Here is an 18,885-nt window from a genome sequence, read left to right on the forward strand (position 1 = left end):
ATTTTGGGCTCCACAGTTTGGCATCCACAATTCGGTGGACATCTTGCCACCTTCAGTTAGTGTTGGACATCTCGCCGCTAACAGTTAGGTGGATTTCATCGCGGGGTGAGGGGAGTGCGGAGATGTCACCGCGGGAAGAGAGGTGACATAAATTAAATGCCATGTCCATTGCCAAATTGTGGATGCCAAAATGTCTGAAGGGCTGCAAAAGTCTTGTTTTTTTGCCAAAATGCGAGCACTAAACTATCCGGCGCCAAATTGTGGATGCCAAAATGTCCGATTCTGGGAAAAGACATAGAAAGCAGACAGTAAAGGATAATTAGTTTATGTTTCCATAAAACAATGGATGCTTTGCTTTATAAATGTGATTTTGAACATTTAAATAATGTTGTAGTTTAGTTTTTCATTGTGGCCTTGGACCTTGCTATTGCTAGTGTTAAAGGGAAAGTAAAGTGTAGGAGCATTGATAAATATGAAAAAGGAGTTGCAGTTTCTGGTATCACAGACAGATAAGTTGTTCACAGATGACACTGGGGAAAGGTTGCCAACTAAGTTGTCTCAACACTTCCCTGAATGGCACTTTGAAACATGGGAAGTCAGCAAGCCTCGCAATCCTGCTTCCTCTGCCTGCTGCTGTGTGACAAGAAACTGAAACAGGTTAGTTCTCATTAACATTATATCAATAAATTCAATGATTTCTACTTTTAGAAGATATACTTTTTCATTTCTTTAGAATGCGGCTGACATTCTTAAAATAGAGTGCTATTTTGAATATTAAAAACTATTATATAAATTTGAAAACGCTTGGAGCACAACCGAGAGTGTTCTGGCTGGCTACATTACAGTGTAATATGATAGCTGCAAAGCATCATATCAGTCAGCTCAGAGGGAGATGAAAATTACTGAGACATCACTGGGATCTCCCTTCCATCTATCCATGATATCTACAGAGAGCGGTGCTTAAAAATGCTCAGAGAATCATTGAGGATCCTTACCATCCAGCCCACAGTATCTTTGAGACACCTCCTTCAAGGAAGAGATATAGGTGAAGGTGGATGCTGAGAGAATGGGAAATGGACTGAGCATGTGCAGAAAATGATCTAAAAATTTCTGACTCTGCTTCCTGTCAATCAGCCAATGTTCTACCCATGCAATATGATCTCTGTATTCGGATTCTCTGCTTCCTGCCAATTAGCCAATGCTCCACCTGCACAAATATGTTTCCTGTTATACCATGGGATCTTATCTTGTTAAATAGTTTCATGTATAGCACCTTGTCAAAGGTCTTCTGAATATCCAAATGCACAGCATCCACTTTTCAAAAGAATTCCAATAGGCTTTGGCCTATTTTGTCATATGCCTCCAAATATTCCATAATCATCTCCAACAAACTTCCCAACTATTGACTTCAAACTAACAGTTTATAATTTCCTTTCTGCTGCCTCCCTCCCTTCTTGAATAGTGGGGTGACATTGGTGATTTTCCAGTCTGCCAGAACCATTGATTCCTGTAAGATCATTACCAATGCCTCCACAAGCTCTATCGCTACTTCTTTCAGAACCTGAGAGTGCAATCCACCTGGTCTGAGAGACATCCCATCCTTAGACCATTCAGCTTTCTCAGCACCTTTTCCCTTGAAATAGTAACTTCACTCATTTCCCTTCCCTAATTGCCTAATGGCACACTGCTAATGTCTTCCACAGTGAAGACTGGTGCAATATACTCATTTATTTCCTCTGCCATCTCCTTGTCTCCCATTATTACTTCTCCAGCATCATTTTCTTGTGGTCCTATATCTACTCTCATGTCTCTTTTACTCCTTATATACTTGAAGAAACTTTTTTTTATCCTCTTTGATATTATAATTTCCCTCCTTAGGAGTTTTATTTAAGTTACCTTCTGCATGTTTTTTAGAAACTTCCCAATCCTCTAACTTCCCACTAATTTTTGCTTCCTTGTATACCCTCTCTTTTGCTTTTACGCTGGATTTGACTTCTCTTGTCAACCACAGATGTGAAAACTTTCCATTTGAATATTTCCTCTTTTTGGACTGTATTTATCCTGCACATTTCTCATTTCTTGCAGAAATGCCATCCGTTGCTCTCTCTCATGCTACTTTATCATCACTTTACTCTTTTGAAATACCGAACATCTTACTTCAGTTTCTCCTTGTTAAATCTTAAATTGAATTCAATCATATTGTGATCACTTACACCCTAATGATTCCTTTACTCTAATTACCTCTGGTGCATTGCACAACACCAATTCAGTACAGCTAATCCCCTAGTAGCTCAACAAGCTGCTCAAAAAAGCCATCTCGCAGGTTTTCCAAATTTACTTGCATGTTAAAATCCCTCATGACTACCAGAACATTGCCCTTCTGTCGTGCCTTTTCTATTTGTTGTTGTAATTTGTCATCCACATCCCAGCTACAGTTTGGAGATCTGTATATAACTGCCAATAGTGGCTTTTTACCCTTACCATTTTTATTCAATCCACAATGATTCTCTATCTTCCGATCCTACATAACCTCTTTCAGTTGATTTAATGTTGTTTCTTGCCAACAGAGCCATGCCACCCCTCTATTTACTTGCCCATTCAATACACCGTGTATCCTTGGAATTAAGCTCCCATGGCATCCATCCTTTAGCCACGACTCTGCAATGGCCACAACATCATACTGATGTAAATGTGCTGAATGTTTGAGCTGTGCATGTGTGGAATACAAGCTTCCACCTCATTAGACCCAGAGAGAAACGACTGACACCAGCGTTCTCCCAAATCCAAAGAACGAACCCTTTTATTTACAATTAGAGAACTATTTATAGTATTTGCAATGCCCTTGGTCCCGAGGGAACTTCGCGAGCCATCTCACACACATGACTGGATCAGTTGATTGATGGCTCAAGTCCCAAGAACTGCTAATGCCCACTCCTGGTGATGGTGGGGGAGTCGCTCTGTTTAGGGCATCCTAGCACCTTCCCCTTTGAGCTGGTTAGTGGAATTTGGGATACACTTGGAAGGATTCACTAGTCTCCATGCTCTTTGAGACTTCCTTACAGGTTTCAGTGATGTAGAGGATATAGGCTCATTTCCGTGTAATGGGTGTGATTGGTGGTTCAATGGTTTCTGAAGTTCAAATGTGTCCAACAGGGCATCCAGGCTGAGTTGCGCAGGTGTTGTTTCAGCGAGGTTGCCTTCTGTTGATCACAACTGGTTGGGATGTCTGGTCCAACTTGTACATGGTAGAGAACATCTCCAATTTTTCTCAGGGTTCTCCCCAGCTGCCATACATCTGACTTATCTCTGTATTTCACACGAATGCATGTTGACCATTATGAAACGTACCTTCTTTGGATCCATGCTGGCGATTGTACTGTTGTTCTATGTCATCATTTCTCGGTCCAGATTCTGGTCTCATATGACCTCATATGGTGCTCGTACTTTCCTACCTAAGAGATTTTCAGCAGCCAAAGTGTCACCTGGAGCTTGGGTTTGGAATGATCCTGTAATTTAACAAGAATATCTGCAGGATCTCCTTTATTGGACCCTCCCCCTTGGCCTTGTTCAGAGCTCATTTGAACATACCCACAAAACATTTGGCTTGACCATTGGACTGAGGATGATATGGAGGTGAGCGAATATGCGTGATGCCGTACTCCTTGTTAAATAAAAAATCTAAACCGACTGCATTGAATTGCGTCCCATTGTCTGAAACTAATGTTAAGGAGAACCAAAGCGATTGAATATGGATCCAAATTCCATGATTGTAGCCGATACAGTTGGTCAGGTTACCTTGATGATCTCAGGCTATTTGGAGTATGCATCCATTACAATTAGGTAGTACTCCCCATTAATTGGTCCTGCATAGTCAATGTGAAGATGATTCCATGACCAGCTTGGTTGAGGCCAGGAATGTAGATTCATCTTAACAGGGAATTTCGCAGCCGAGGTACATCAGATACATGATAATGTCAGTTGTTCAATCTGGGTCATCCATCAGAGACCAATAAACATAGCTTCGTGCAAGTGCTTTCCCTCAATCTGTTCCAGGATGTCCACTGTGAAACTGTTTGAGGATTGTAGATTGCAGAACTTTGGGGATCACAACCCTTTCTGCAAACAAAAGGCAACCATTAGTGATTGTCATTGATTCTCCTCTTTTGAAGAATGGATGGATTTCCATTGGTGGAAAAGTTTTTAGCCATCCTGAATGATGATAACACATGATCTCTTGTAGGTCATCTTCGCTCATTGCTTGGCTGACTCTTTTTGCTGTGACTGGCATGAGTTGGTAACATCTTTGAATATCTTGTTGACCTCTGCCTCTACATAGAGTTTTGTGTCAAGAATATCTTCTGGCTCTGTTTCCTGCTTGCTAATGAGTCGTAACAATGCATCAGTTTGCCTGATACTTATGGACAGCACGTATTTAATTTTGAAGTCATACCCAAGTAGCATGGTTCCCCATCTTTGCAGATGGTTTGCCATGTAAATTGGAATTTCTTTGAACCAAATACTGCTAGGAGCGGCTTATGATCTGTCAGAAGAGTGAATTGGTGTTCATAGAGCATTTTATGGAATTTCACTGCAAATCGATTGCTAGAGCTTCCTTTTCAATTTATCCACAGTTATGCTCTGCTGTTGTTAGAGACCATGCTGTGTGGGCATCTGGAAATATATGAGAAATGACCACACCCACCCGAGACATTGATTCATCTGAAAATACGAAAATCAAGTTTGGATCATAGTGCATCAAAAGAAGGTTCGAGTTTAGCGTTGACAATTCAGTTGAATGACTCTTGACATTTTAATGTTCATTTCTATTTGCTACCCATGGTAAGAAGCTTGTTGAATGGATCATGGAGTTTATGCATCTCTGGCAGAAATAAACTGTAGTGACTGAAAAGACCCAGGAATGAACATAGCGTGGTCACATCTGTGGGCGCATGCATGCGCTCGATAGTGTCAGTGTTTTGTGGATCTGGCCATTGTCATTGTTTGTCAATGATGAAACCAAGATATTTCACTGATTTCATGAAAAATGTGCATTTTTCTGGACGCACTCAAAAACTTAGTCTTTGATGCAGGACAGAATGCAATCAAGACTATCAAACAATTCTTGAGCATGTGCTCCCATTGCCAGGATGTCATCTAGGTACACTGCAACTCCTGGATCATCGTTCAACATTGTGTCTATAATCTGTTGAAAGATAGCTGGAGCCATCTTCACTCTGAAGGGTAGACGTGTGTATCTGATCTGTCCACGGTTTGTGTTAATAGTTAGCAATTCCTTGGCTTCCTCATCAACCTCCAACTGTGGATAAGCCTCTGCTAAGTCTATCTTTGCAAAGCATTTGCCACCATTCAGCTTAGTGACAAAGTCGTCAAGCAATGGCAGTGGGTATTGATGGGTGTTCAATATTGGATTCAGACCAGCTGAGCAATCAGCACAGACATATAGAGCCATTTGACTTTTTCACCATCATGAAAAGTGCAGCCCATGATGAGTAGTTGACCTGTTCAATTACTCCTTCATGTGGCAGCTGTTCCAATTCTTGCAGTGCTGCGTATGGCACAGGTCATTTTGACTTGAAAGTCAGTTTCACGTTTGTCAGAAGACAAAGTTTCACCTTCCTTTTAGTGCACTGTCCAAGACCTTCAGAAAATATCATTGCATGGTGTTGCTTTAGCTGTACCAGCAATTTTTATGTGGTATTTGCCATTTATGGGATATGTGCCATTAGCAACTTGTGGCAAATATTGTTGAGTAGCCGGTCGAGAAGGTTCAACCTTTCAATCCACTAGAGACCCATGAGATTGAGGTTAGGACATTTTACCGTATAATACGCTCCATTTTCTTCTGCACCATTTAAACTGACGGAACAGTCAACTGAAACTAATAATTCCAGGATCCCCCGGAAGCGTTCCATGCCATGTTTTCAGTTGAAGTCACCTCTGGCTGATCAAGTAGTTTCCACATTATGACAGACCTTGTATCAATTTGAAGCCTCACTGGGATGCTGTTAATATTTCACTTTTGAGGTTGAAGTGAACTTATCAGGTGTTTTCCGTCTTCCAGCTCTACAGCACTCTGGTTTATGCCCCAGGCACTTGCATTTACTGCAGCATTGACATCTGTCACGAGCGTAGTGCCACTAACTGGAGTTCCAACAGTCACTGGGCGGTTTGGCTGGGTGGGTCACAGTTTTGTTTTATCTAGCAGGGTTTGCTGACTTGACTGTCCAGACACAACTGCTTGAAGATGGGTGTGCCACTTCTACCATTTGCTGTTGTGTTTTAGATTAATTAAGCATTGACAGATGTTAGATGTTAATCTTTGAAGAGTCGTATCTGACTCCTGCTCAATCTTCACTAGCAAACGCTTTCGGAGGTTGGCATCTTGGTGCGACTGCATTCCCACTACAAAGACTAGACACTTAAACTGGTCTTCAGTCAGCATAGGGAGTTTAAAACGCTCGCACTGTCGATTCACCATACTCGTGTATGTCACAAAATCTTCGGTATCTTCCTTAGTCATCTTGAGGCACTGATACTGAATGTTGAACAGTGATGTTTGCTCACAGAATATCTCTGCCAACACATTAAGTGTTTCCCTGAAGCTGAGCTCACGGGAAGTTTTGGCAGAATGAAGTTTTTGTAGCGCTCATGTTCTCGAGTGCCTAACTTCCGCAACAACAGCCTAATTTTCCATGCATCATTGAATTTGGCAAAGTTGACTGCAAATAAATCTTCATACTTTTTGAACCATGTGCTTGACTCTGCGTCAAATAAGAACTCAGTGATAGAGCTCATTAAAGTATCTGCCAAATTTGAATGAACTTCAGGCTCACCTACTACAATGGCTGGAGTCCCAATGGACATTTTCTCTGCCAGCTGGTCAATTAGCCTTGCTTGTATTACTTCAACGTTTTTCTGTTGCTGCTTGAGGACAACCTACAGCCGTAGGTAACCTCATCACCAAAATGTTGTAATTGTGCTGAATGTTTGTGTTGTGCATGCATTGTGTGGAATATAAGCTTCCATCTTGTTAGACCCAGAGAGAAACAACTGACACCAGTGTTTCCCAAAATCCAAAGAACTAACCCTTTTATTTATAATTAGAGAACTATTTATAGTATTTACAGTGCCCTTAGTCCTGAAGGAACTCTCTCAAGTCATCACACACATGTGACTGGATTAGTTGATTGATGGTTCAAGTCCCAAGAACTGGTAACACTCATTCCTGGCAACAGTGGGTCGCTCTGTTTAGGGTGACCTAGTTCATGTGTTACTGTACTACAAGGTCATCCACTTTATTTCTTATGTTACATGCATTTAAATACATGTCCTTTAGCCCTTTATTTGTTACATTTGACTTTGTGTCCCTGTTGCATTGGAGTACATCCCAATGGGTGCAATTTTCCCCTTTCTGCTTGTCTTTCCACACAAGCTCCCTTCCATCTGTCCCAATTTGTATACCAACCACCTCTCTACTTTGGTTCCCACCCCACTGTGAATCTAGTATGAAGCCCCTCCCTCCCCCCTCAACAGTATTAGCAAATCTCCCTGCTGCTGGATATTGGTTCCACTCCAGTTCAGATGCAACCCGTCCCACTTGTACAGATCATCCCTCCCACAGAAAAGGTTCCAATGATCCCAGATCTTGAAACCCTGCACCATCTCTTCAGCCACATTTGTCTTCACTATCTTCCTGTTCTGACCTTCCCTAGCTCATGGCACAGAGAGGAATCCAGAGATTACCACCTTGGAAGTCCTGCTCCTCAGCCACTTTCCTATCTCCCTAAATTTACTTTGCAGGTCTTCTATCCCACTCCAGCCTATGTCATTGGTACCAATGACCTATGGCTGCTCACCCTCTCCCTTAAGAAAATTCCACACCTGCTCAGAAACATCCTGGACTTGAGCACTCAGTAGGAACACACAATCGTGGAGTCTTTTTTGCAGTGCAGAATCTCCTATCTTTCCCTTATTGAGTCTCTATGACAGTCGCTCTACCTTTCCCTTCTGAGTCTCAGAGCCGAGCATGCTGCTGTTGGTCTTTCTGCTGCCTTGCCCAAATAGGTCATCCACCTTCAGAGTATTCAAAGACATCTATTTGTTTCTGAGGGGAATAGCTACGGGGGTAACCGCTACCTTCCTCCTGCCTCATAGGTGTGATTGTGTCCCTGTAACTCTTGTCTATGACACACCCCCTCAGACTTCCAAATGATCCAGAGTTCATCCAACTCCAGCTCCAATTCCTTAATAGGATCAAAGGAGCTGCAGTTGGATGCACTTCTCACAGATGAAGTCATCAGGGATAGCTTTGGCTTCCCTGACTATCCACATTCTGCAAGAGGAGCATATCCATGACTTGGCTACCATTCCCACTGTACATTAAAGAAGAAAGCATTAGAAAAACCTGTCCTTACCTTGCATCAACTCTTCTACCTCAACCTCAGCCTCTGCTCACCAAAGCCTCTCGAATCAAAGCCTCAAATTCCCACTCCTCTCACACAATGGCCGCTCCACTTGAGATTCCCTTCCTTTTATTATTTGCCAATGGACACATTTTGATCACAGTCCCAATCTCACAGTCCCCGATGAGACATGCAAAATTCTCCTTTTTAAACTCTTCTCCCCAACCTGAGTGCAGTTTCCTTGCTCTGCAAATCAATTGGTCTGCTGTTAAGGCATTATGTTACAGAGTTCTGTGTTGTGTATTGGCCTATGTGTTGTGTGGTTTTATGTTAAAAAAGTGACAGTTTGCCTTAGAGAGCCAAGGTGAAGGTGGACTGCTGAGAGAGTGGGAGATGGACTGAGCATGTGCAGAAAACGATCTAAAAATTTCTGGACTTGGACTTGCTGTGGAGTGGAAGAAGGCCCAGAGCATGAGTCATGGTCTGGAGGACAGTTTAGAATGTTGGGATTTCAAAAAGGATGAACATTCCGAAGGCAGCCAGAAGGATTCGGACCATGCCAGTTGGATCCTCTCTCTGCAAGCAACACAAGACAACTTTGAATTTTGTGCTCTTTCTCTCTCTTTCTCTCAAAGATCTTTTGGTTTCAGTTTACCAAACAAACTGAATTTTGTTTATGATCTTTGCTTTAGTTGAGATCGAAGTTTTGTGAGTCTTGTGTGTTTTATGTCTAAGTTTTTCTATGGGCTGCTTGGAAATATAACTTGGACTTTAATTACATTGTTATATTTAGGCTGGAGAATTTATTAGTTTTACACTGCTATAGAGATTTGCATAGTAACTAGTGGACATTGTTATAAAAGGGGGTATTTTGAATTAAAATTTGAAGGTGAATTTTTGTTAATAAAGTAATTGTTCATCTTTACCCCTATGTGATATGCCTTCTTTGTGGTTGCTGGTTTGATCTTGTAACAATTAAAAGACGGAAGTTTCATGCCACGGACTTACCCCTGTGACATAGCAATTGCCTTATCTGGACCAGTCGGGAGAAAGTTCAAAGTTCAGATTTATTGTCAGAGAGCATACATGACTTCACCTATCACCTTGAGATTATTTTTCCTGCAGAATTTCTATTTATCAGTGTTGCAAACAACTCGACTGAAGAAAAATAATGTAACAAGAGAGAAATGTAATAAAGAAATGTAAACAAACTGCAATACAGAAAAAAAATCAGTTGTAAATGTGCAAACTAAGAGTCTGTCTTGCATGTGATTTTACAAAAAAATAATTTTGAGATATGTATTTTATTCCTAATGAAGACACATTTGCTTATATTATTTTATTACAGATTTTATTTGTAAAATCAACAAACATTTTAGAGCAAGATCAGGCCACTTGGTCCCTTGAGATTGCTATCCCATTTAATAATATCATGGTTGATCTGATTGTAACTTCATCTTTTTTTTGTCCTTTCCTTTCATCACTTTGACAATCAAAAATATATTTACTATTGTCTTAAAATATTCAATTTTTTCTGTTTCTGTCACCTTAACAGGACTAATCATCAGAAGTCAGCATTGCATTAAAAAATTTGTCCAAGAAAATATAGTCATTTGAAGAATATCAGGTATGGAAAATGTTGTTAGACCATGGGCTAACAATAATACAAACAGGCAATGAAGCCAATATTAATTTTCTTGGTATTACAGAAAGATAATTGACAGAGAAAATATGAGGCCTAGTATTATAAGAATGAGATATTTGGGAGGGATGATGGTATGTGTTGATAACTCCAGGAATACAGCCAGTGCTAACGTGTCTTATTAGATATATCTTTTCTGTGCAGCACCTTACAAGTCAGTTAGTCCCCCTAAGTAAGGATAGAATTAAATTGCTGATGTAATGATGAACACAAGAATTAGAAGTAGACCATTTGGCTCATTGGGTCTGCTCTACCATTCAATAAGATAATGACAGATTTGGCAGTGCACTCAACTCCAATAATCCACCCTTTACCCATAACCCTCAATTTCCCTACTATTCAAAAATTTATCTGTCTTAAAAACAATCGATGAGGCTGCCTCAACTGCTTCATTGGGCACAAAATTCTACAGATTCACTACTCTCTGGAAACAATTCCCCCCTCATCTGTCTTAAATCTACTCCCGAAATCCAACTCCTTTCATGATTTTATACATTTCTATAAGATTTCATCCCCTCCCCTTAACCTACTAAATGCCAATGAATCAGGCTACACCATCTCTCATCCTAGGCTAACCATCTTGTTTTCACTATTATCCTGGTGAATTTTCACTGCACTGTCTCTAAAGCCAATAAATCCTTTCTAAGGTGAAACCGAATTCCACACAGTACTCCAGCTGCAGCGGGGGGGCGGGGGCGAGCGGGGAGGCGCGGGGGCGAGCGGGGGGGGGGGCGGGGGCGAGCGAGCGGGGGGGGCGGGGGGGCATGCAGTGGCTGAAGTAAGGGCCAGTGTGGAAGGGGGGCACGGGGCCAGTGAGGAAGGGGGCACGGGGCCAGTGAGGAAGGGGGCACGGGGCCAGTGAGGAAGGGGGGCACGGGGCCAGTGAGGAAGGGGGGCACGGGGCCAGTGAGGAAGGGGGGCACGGGGCCAGTGAGGAAGGGGGGCACGGGGCCAGTGAGGAAGGGGGGCACGGGGCCAGTGAGGAAGGGGGCAGGGCCAGTGAGGAAGGGGGCACGGCCAGTGAGGAAGGGGGGCACAGGGCCAGTGAGGAAGGGGGGCACAGGGCCAGTGAGGAAGGGGGGCACAGGGCCAGTGAGGAAGGGGGCACAGGGCCAGTGAGGAAGGGGGGCACGGGGCCAGTGAGGAAGGGGGGCACGGGGCCAGTGAGGAAGGGGGGCACGGGGCCAGTGAGGAAGGGGGCAGGGCCAGTGAGGAAGGGGGCACGGCCAGTGAGGAAGGGGGGCACAGGGCCAGTGAGGAAGGGGGGCACAGGGCCAGTGAGGAAGGGGGGCACAGGGCCAGTGAGGAAGGGGGCACAGGGCCAGTGAGGAAGGGGGGCTCAGGGCCAGTGAGGAAGGGGGGCTCAGGGCCAGTGAGGAAGGGGGGCTCAGGGCCAGTGAGGAAGGGGGGCTCTGGGCCAGTGAGGAAGGGGGGCATGGCCTGTGAGGAAGGGGGGCTCGGGGCCAGTGAGGAAGGGGGGCACGGGGCCAGTGAGGAAGGGGGCACGGGGCCAGTGAGGGGGGCACGGGGCCAGTGAGGAAGGGGGCACGGGGCCAGTGAGGAAGGGGGGCACGGGGCCAGTGAGGAGGGGGGCACGGGGCCAGTGAGGAAGGGGGCACGGGGCCAGTGAGGAAGGGGGGCACGGGGCCAGTGAGGAAGGGGGCACAGGGCCAGTGAGGAAGGGGGGCTCAGGGCCAGTGAGGAAGGGGGGCTCAGGGCCAGTGAGGAAGGGGGGCTCAGGGCCAGTGAGGAAGGGGGGCTCTGGGCCAGTGAGGAAGGGGGGCATGGCCTGTGAGGAAGGGGGGCTCAGGGCCAGTGAGGAAGGGGGGCACGGGGCCAGTGAGGAAGGGGGCACGGGGCCAGTGAGGGGGGCACGGGGCCAGTGAGGAAGGGGGCACGGGGCCAGTGAGGAAGGGGGGCACGGGGCCAGTGAGGAAGGGGGCAGGGCCAGTGAGGAAGGGGGCACGGCCAGTGAGGAAGGGGGGCACAGGGCCAGTGAGGAAGGGGGGCACGGGGCCAGTGAGGAAGGGGGGCACGGGGCCAGTGAGGAAGGGGGGCACGGGGCCAGTGAGGAAGGGGGGCTCAGGGCCAGTGAGGAAGGGGGGCTCAGGGCCAGTGAGGAAGGGGGGCTCAGGGCCAGTGAGGAAGGGGGGCTCTGGGCCAGTGAGGAAGGGGGGCATGGCCTGTGAGGAAGGGGGGCTCGGGGCCAGTGAGGAAGGGGGGCACGGGGCCAGTGAGGAAGGGGGCACGGGGCCAGTGAGGGGGGCACGGGGCCAGTGAGGAAGGGGGCACGGGGCCAGTGAGGAAGGGGGGCACGGGGCCAGTGAGGAGGGGGGCACGGGGCCAGTGAGGAAGGGGGCACGGGGCCAGTGAGGAAGGGGGGCACGGGGCCAGTGAGGAAGGGGGCACGGGGCCAGTGAGGAAGGGGGGCACAGGGCCAGTGAGGAAGGGGGCACAGGGCCAGTGAGGAAGGGGGGCTCAGGGCCAGTGAGGAAGGGGGGCTCAGGGCCAGTGAGGAAGGGGGGCTCAGGGCCAGTGAGGAAGGGGGGCTCTGGGCCAGTGAGGAAGGGGGGCATGGCCTGTGAGGAAGGGGGGCTCAGGGCCAGTGAGGAAGGGGGGCACGGGGCCAGTGAGGAAGGGGGCACGGGGCCAGTGAGGGGGGCACGGGGCCAGTGAGGAAGGGGGCACGGGGCCAGTGAGGAAGGGGGGCACGGGGCCAGTGAGGAAGGGGGCACGGGGCCAGTGAGGAAGGGGGGCACGGGGCCAGTGAGGAAGGGGGCACGGGGCCAGTGAGGAAGGGGGGCACGGGGCCAGTGAGGAAGGGGGGCACGGGGCCAGTGAGGAGGGGGGGGCACGGGGCCAGTGAGGGGGGGGCACGGGGCCATTGAGGAAGGGGGGCACGGGGCCAGTGAGGAAGGGGGCACGGGGCCAGTGAGGAAGGGGGCACGGGGCCAGTGAGGGGGGGCACGGGGCCAGTGAGGGGGGGGGCACGGGGCCAGTGAGGGGGGGGCACGGGGCCAGTGAGGGGGGGGCACGGGGCCAGTGAGGGGGGGGCACGGGGCCAGTGAGGGGGGGGCACGGGGCCAGTGAGGGGGGGGGCAGGCCGTAGTGTGCCCGTGGTGCGACCGTTTGTGACCTCGCGGCCGCCTTTATATTCTGGGCTCGAGCCGGGGTCACGACCCTCAGCCCCATCCCGGAATCAAGCGCCACCAAAGTGAAGGAGCCTCATTATTCCCAGCTTGTGTCACCGCGGAGGGAGGGAGGCCATTTGACGAGACGGTGGGTGCTTTTATTTCTGACGCAGCCACGTCTCCGCTCTGTGGGGGGAGGCCGCGCCTGTTCATTGGCTCCAGGCTCTGAACGGGGTTGAGGAGCCGGCCGAGGAAACCAACGGGAAAGCACTTCGTCAACAACATGAACCGTCAGGACGAAGGAGACGCGCAGGCGAACGACTTTCCCAAGTGTGTGAATGCCCAGAAAGAAGAAAGGGCAAAGGTATATTGCTGCCACCGCCAAATCCCCAATTTAGACGCTCACGGAGATCTATTTTAAATTGTATTGGCACTTCGTCCAAAACTAGAAGTTGGGAGGTCAAAACTTGTCCTCCAAAACTTCAAGGCTCAGTTGCTCCACTGCCCTTTTCCTTTTTAATTGGTTCGATTTCCATGCACCATGTGATATTGATAGCCCAAATATTTCTTTTTACTTTTTATTATTGATGTCTTACCGTATAACCAATAAAACAGTGCAATTCTACGAAATGCTGAAAAATATTCTGAAATAATTCTCATGATAAGTAAATCCCAATCATGGCATTAAAGTAAAAAGAAAGGGGTGGGGGGGGGGGGTGGGGGGGGGGGGGTGGGGGGGGGGGGTGGGGGGGGGGGGGTGGAGGGAGGGGAAATATTCAAAACCTCCATCCTCTAAGCAAGGTTGAAAGGTGACATGGATCAATCAAGTGACACCAACACCCAGCCAAAATTGCAGAACAAAACTGATTCTGAACATGATGATAAAAGTCCATAGGTGGGATCCATAACTTTTGAAACTTAATATTTAAATCTCTGATGGCCCATCCAATTTTTTCCCTCCCGAGAATTAAACAAGGCATAATATCTCTTAGCCATTGTGTAGGTGAAGTGTTATCTTTCCATTTAATCAAAATTGCATGTCTGGCTATCAATGAAGATAAAATTTAAATGTGAATTGAAGTCAGTAATACATCAACATCTTGAGGTGATCCAAAAAGCGCTATTAAAGGACAAGGTTCAAAATTTTAACTTAAGAATTACTGATAATGTTTGAAAAACATCTTTCAAAACTTCCAGGTTAAGGCAGGTTCAGAACGTAAAGTATCACCTATTTTGCATTTGTCACTTAAAGGATTTCTGTCAGAGTAAAAACGAGACCATTTAACTTTAGACATATGTTCTCTATGGGCCACTTTAAATTGCAGCAAACCATGCTGTGCACAAGAGGAAGTGGGGTTAATCAAATTAAAAATGGAAAGATTCAAATCCTGCTCCCAGGCGTTCTTGATTTTAACTAATGGGACAAGTCTTAAATCAAGCAAATTATCATAAATGAGAGATATTAAGCCTTCATGGGAAGATGATGGATCAAAAAAACTGTTGAGAATAGTTGCACCAGGAATTCCAGGAAAATTGGGGATCTGAGATTGAACAGTGTCTAATTTGTAAATATCTAAAGAAAAATGAATTTTGGATAAATTAAATTTTACCACCAGTTGTTTGAAAAATGCAAAATTGCTGCTAATAAAAAGGGTCTTTGAACCATTACTACCCAATCTGAGCCAGTCAAATTGATTGGATTATATCCAGAATGATTGGATATAATTGGACTGGCAAGAGAAAGTCTCTGAAATCTAAAAAACCTTCTAAACTGTGCCCATATTCTCAGGCTGTGTTTAATTATTAGGTTATCAGTTAGTTTATATAAAGAGGATAAAGGACCAAATATTTCAAATATTAGATATGAATATACATGAACTAGATGGTGATGTCAAGTCTGAGATTATCTGGTATAATTCTGAGCTATTTTCCACAGCAACAATTTTTTGGAGGGAAACCTGCAGACGCTGTGATTATAGTAAAACACACAAATGCTGGAGGAACTTAGCCGGTCTCGCAGAGTCCATCAGAGATAGATATATTCCCGACTTTTCAGCCCTGAGCCCTCCTTCAAGGTATAAGCAAAGGAAGAGGTCAGAATAAAGATTGAGGAATGGGAGGGGGTGGAGTCTAGGCCAACAAAAGGTGCTAATTGGATATGATAGAAGAGAGGTGAGAATTGATTTTGGCTGTGAAAGGAGATAAAGGTAGAGAGAACGAGCATTGGGGAAAAGCAACAGGGAGATGGGGGGGGGGGGGTTAGCAGAAACTGGAGAAGTTGACATTAATGCCATTCAGTTGGAGGGTGCCCATACAAAAGATGAGGTGTTATTCTCCTGTTTATGGGTGGTTTACATCTGGCAATACATGATACCATGAACAGACATGCCATGCAAGGAATTTGACAGGGAATTAAAATTCAGTTCCTCCAGCATTTCTGTGAACACTTTTATGGAAAACAGGATGTGTACTTTGGAAAAATAATGCTTTCTGCAAAAGGTGCTGTATGAAAGTGAATTCACTCACTGTATCCTATGATCACTTGTTAAACATACAAATGCAAAGATTGTTTTGATTTTCAGGACATATTCTTGATAGAGGAGACAGCTAAATTAAATTGTGTCATGTACACCTAAAACTCTTCATACACACACCCACCCACCCCAAAATCTGGACCCAGCCTCCTGAAAATAAAAAAAGCTGTTTATTATGACACAGCCCTTCCATTTCTTTGTTTGTTTCTCAATAGATGTCATGAGAAAAATAAATATAAACTTTGACAAGAACCTAAAGTCATTTAAAAAAACTGAATTTAGATAAACATTAAAAGGGAATTCAAAGTGAAGTTGTCTTGAACAATGTGGTTATTACTTTGAAAAGATGAGCACCCCAAGCTTGGAATGAAAGAAGAACTGTATTTTGTGCATCAAATGGTCCAGCTATTAGTGACTCCAATTTTAAAGATATTGATATAAGTTCAGAGGTATGTAAATAGAGTCAAGTCCATGACCAGATCAGCCATGATCTTATTGAATTGTGGAGCCTACTTTTGTTTCTATTTCTTATGTCTATGTCATGTTCCAGTCCCAACTGGAATTGAACTGTAGAATTGAATTTTCTCTCTCTCACATAGAAAACTGCATGACCCTCTTTGAACAGCCAACTGCACTCAGACAGACTAGAGCACCGGACCTAACCCCACCATAGCCTGACATTTGAAAAGGGTTACTTTTGAGTTGTGAATATAAACCACATTCTAAAATGTTAAGTAGGCAATCTCGCAGATTCAAAGGTGACTTACTTTCACTACAGTTTGTTGGTTAGTGAAGTGACTCTTGTGGGTAGTTTGAGAGTTTCTGCAATCTCACTCTTTATGATAGTTTTGCCAATTCCCATTGAAGGTACTTGAAGTGCTTAGAGGTTTCTTGAATATTCCTGTTTCATGTTGAGAAGTCACGGGCCATGGATTCCTCTGAATAAATAGGACTTTGTATTTTCACAGTGTGACGGATTGTTATATTTTATATTGTTTTAAAAGGACTTAAATTGTGGCAGTTTTTTTTAGTGTAGGTCAAAGCAAATCTCATTTAAAATGCCAGAGCTCTGCTCAAGCTAGACAGTGAAGGCTCCGAATGCATTTGCAAAAACTTTGAAAGATGCCTATAAGGATTTCCCAATTTTTTGTTAATTGGATATGCTGTGGAATAATGGGTTATTGTTTTGGAAAGCAACAGATGAATGAACTTGGAAGATTAGGTCCGGTGCTTAGTCTGTCTGAGTGCAGTTGGCTGTTCAAAGAGGGTCATGTGAGAGAGAGAAAATTCATTTCTCCAGTTCAATTCCAGTTGGGACTGGAACATGTGATAGACATAAGAAATAGAAACAAAAGTAAGCCCCACAATTCCATAAGATCATGGCTGATCTGGTCATGGACTTAACTCTATTTACATACCTATTTTCTATAACCCCATTTCCTCTCTCTAAAAGTTGATCTGTTTTAAGTACTTGAAATGAGGCAGCCTCAACTGCTTCTGGAGAAGCAGTTCCTCTTTATCTCTTTCTTAATCCAGAGGCTTTGTTTACTCTTATTTGCCAGTAAAAACAGCCTCCTTCCCTCCCTCTATGTTACCTATTCCTTTCATAACTTTATATATCTCAATGAAATCCTTCCTCATCCTTTTAAACTCCGATGATTATAGTCCCAGACCACTCAAATACCTTCATTTCCAGAATCAACCTGTGAACTTCTGCACTGCCTCCAAATCCACGTTATCCTTTCTCAAATAAAGAGATCAGACTTGCACACAGTGCTCTGGATGACCTCTGCAGCATTCTGTATTGTTATTGCATAACCTCCTTGCTCTTAAATTAATTCCTTCTAGCAATGAAGACTAACATCCCATTTTCCTTCATGATTACCTGCTGCATCTGAAAAACTCTGCAATTCAAGCTCAAGTTTATTCGATTGTATAATTGACTAATCAATATTCTCAAGTCCTCAGTGCAAAATATGCAACACACAACCGATATAAAACACAGGAAAATGATACACATGCAGTACATACAGTGCCCTCCATTATATTTGGAACAAAGACACTTTCTTCCTTATTTGCTCCAGTTTTATATTTAATCATAATATTATTAACACACATGAATTGATTACAAATTTATCTTAAAAGGGTAAGATTGTGAGGTTTAATTATCAGGTCACATTTCACAAACAAACATCTCATTTGCCATGCAAGAGCTATGCATGAGTAGACTTTGTGTCTACAGTTGGCTTTGCGAGACAATGGGAAGAGCTTGTGAGAGTTTTACAAGTAGATGTCAATGAACCAGCATGTTTGAACAGTGTCCAAGGTCAAGAAATGAGAAATCTTTTGCTGCTATTTTGGTTGAAGTTTGTTGTCCTAAGAGGGGCCACTTGGTTTTTGGAAAAAAAATAGAAAACATCCATTGTTTTGGGGGTGGGTGGAGGAAAAAAAGATAGATAGAGAGAGAGAAGCTGCACCACCTCATTTCAAGACTGGTTTTAAGTTCTGAGTTCAGCCGATCCTAAATCTCTGCAGTCAATTGCAGAGGTTGTAGTTGGTTATTGTTTTTCTCCTGAAATTGGGGGGAAAAAGAAGAACTCCTTGTGGTAACCTGGAAGAAGAGGTTATCGTTTGGGAAAAACCCAAGAGGGCACAAGTTTCTTTAGTAAGGATTGAAGGATATCAGTTTATGTGTCCAACAAACAACAAAAATCTCTCTGAAACCAACAAAGTGCTTTCTGAGCGGTAACAACTGAAGTTAAAGCACCAGAGCCTGGTGAATGTAATAAATGTTTAATTCTGTGCACAGTATGGAAGATTGCCTGATACCAGTGAACTTGGAGAAGTGAAAAGTGAATGAATGGACAGTGAAAAAGAACTTTCCTGAACACATACACATTACATACACGTGTGCTTAGAATTAGAAGGGGGTTGTTAATGGAAATAAGTATTGATTTTATTATTATGTATTAAGAAAATAAACCAGTTTTGTTTAAGTAGCCATTGTCTTGGTGAATTTCTGTGGCTGCTGGTTTTTGAGTCCTTTGGGCTTTTGACACATGTAATTAAAGTTCACATTCCAGATTTTATTCAAG

General features: G+C 44.6%; 1 protein-coding gene across 5 annotated transcripts in view; it reads left to right on the forward strand.

Annotated features, from left to right (window-relative positions):
- The first annotated feature begins 10,006 nt into the window (after positions 1-10,006).
- rbms1a (RNA binding motif, single stranded interacting protein 1a) overlaps positions 10,007-18,885 on the forward strand; it is a 309,299-nt gene continuing 300,420 nt past the window's right edge. For 2 of the 5 annotated variants that reach the window (XM_069935377.1, XM_069935378.1), the window contains exon 1: positions 13,303-13,620. In XM_069935377.1, coding sequence (XP_069791478.1) covers positions 13,540-13,620 — 81 coding nt within the window. In that variant the 5' untranslated portion in view covers positions 13,303-13,539. Of the gene's footprint in view, positions 10,051-13,302; positions 13,621-18,885 lie in introns of those variants that run through there. The other 3 variants (XM_069935380.1, XM_069935382.1, XM_069935379.1) reach the window with 2 other exon arrangements.

Source organism: Narcine bancroftii, chromosome 4, assembly GCF_036971445.1.
Source record: "Narcine bancroftii isolate sNarBan1 chromosome 4, sNarBan1.hap1, whole genome shotgun sequence".
In the NCBI taxonomy this organism is placed as follows: domain Eukaryota; kingdom Metazoa; phylum Chordata; class Chondrichthyes; order Torpediniformes; family Narcinidae; genus Narcine; species Narcine bancroftii.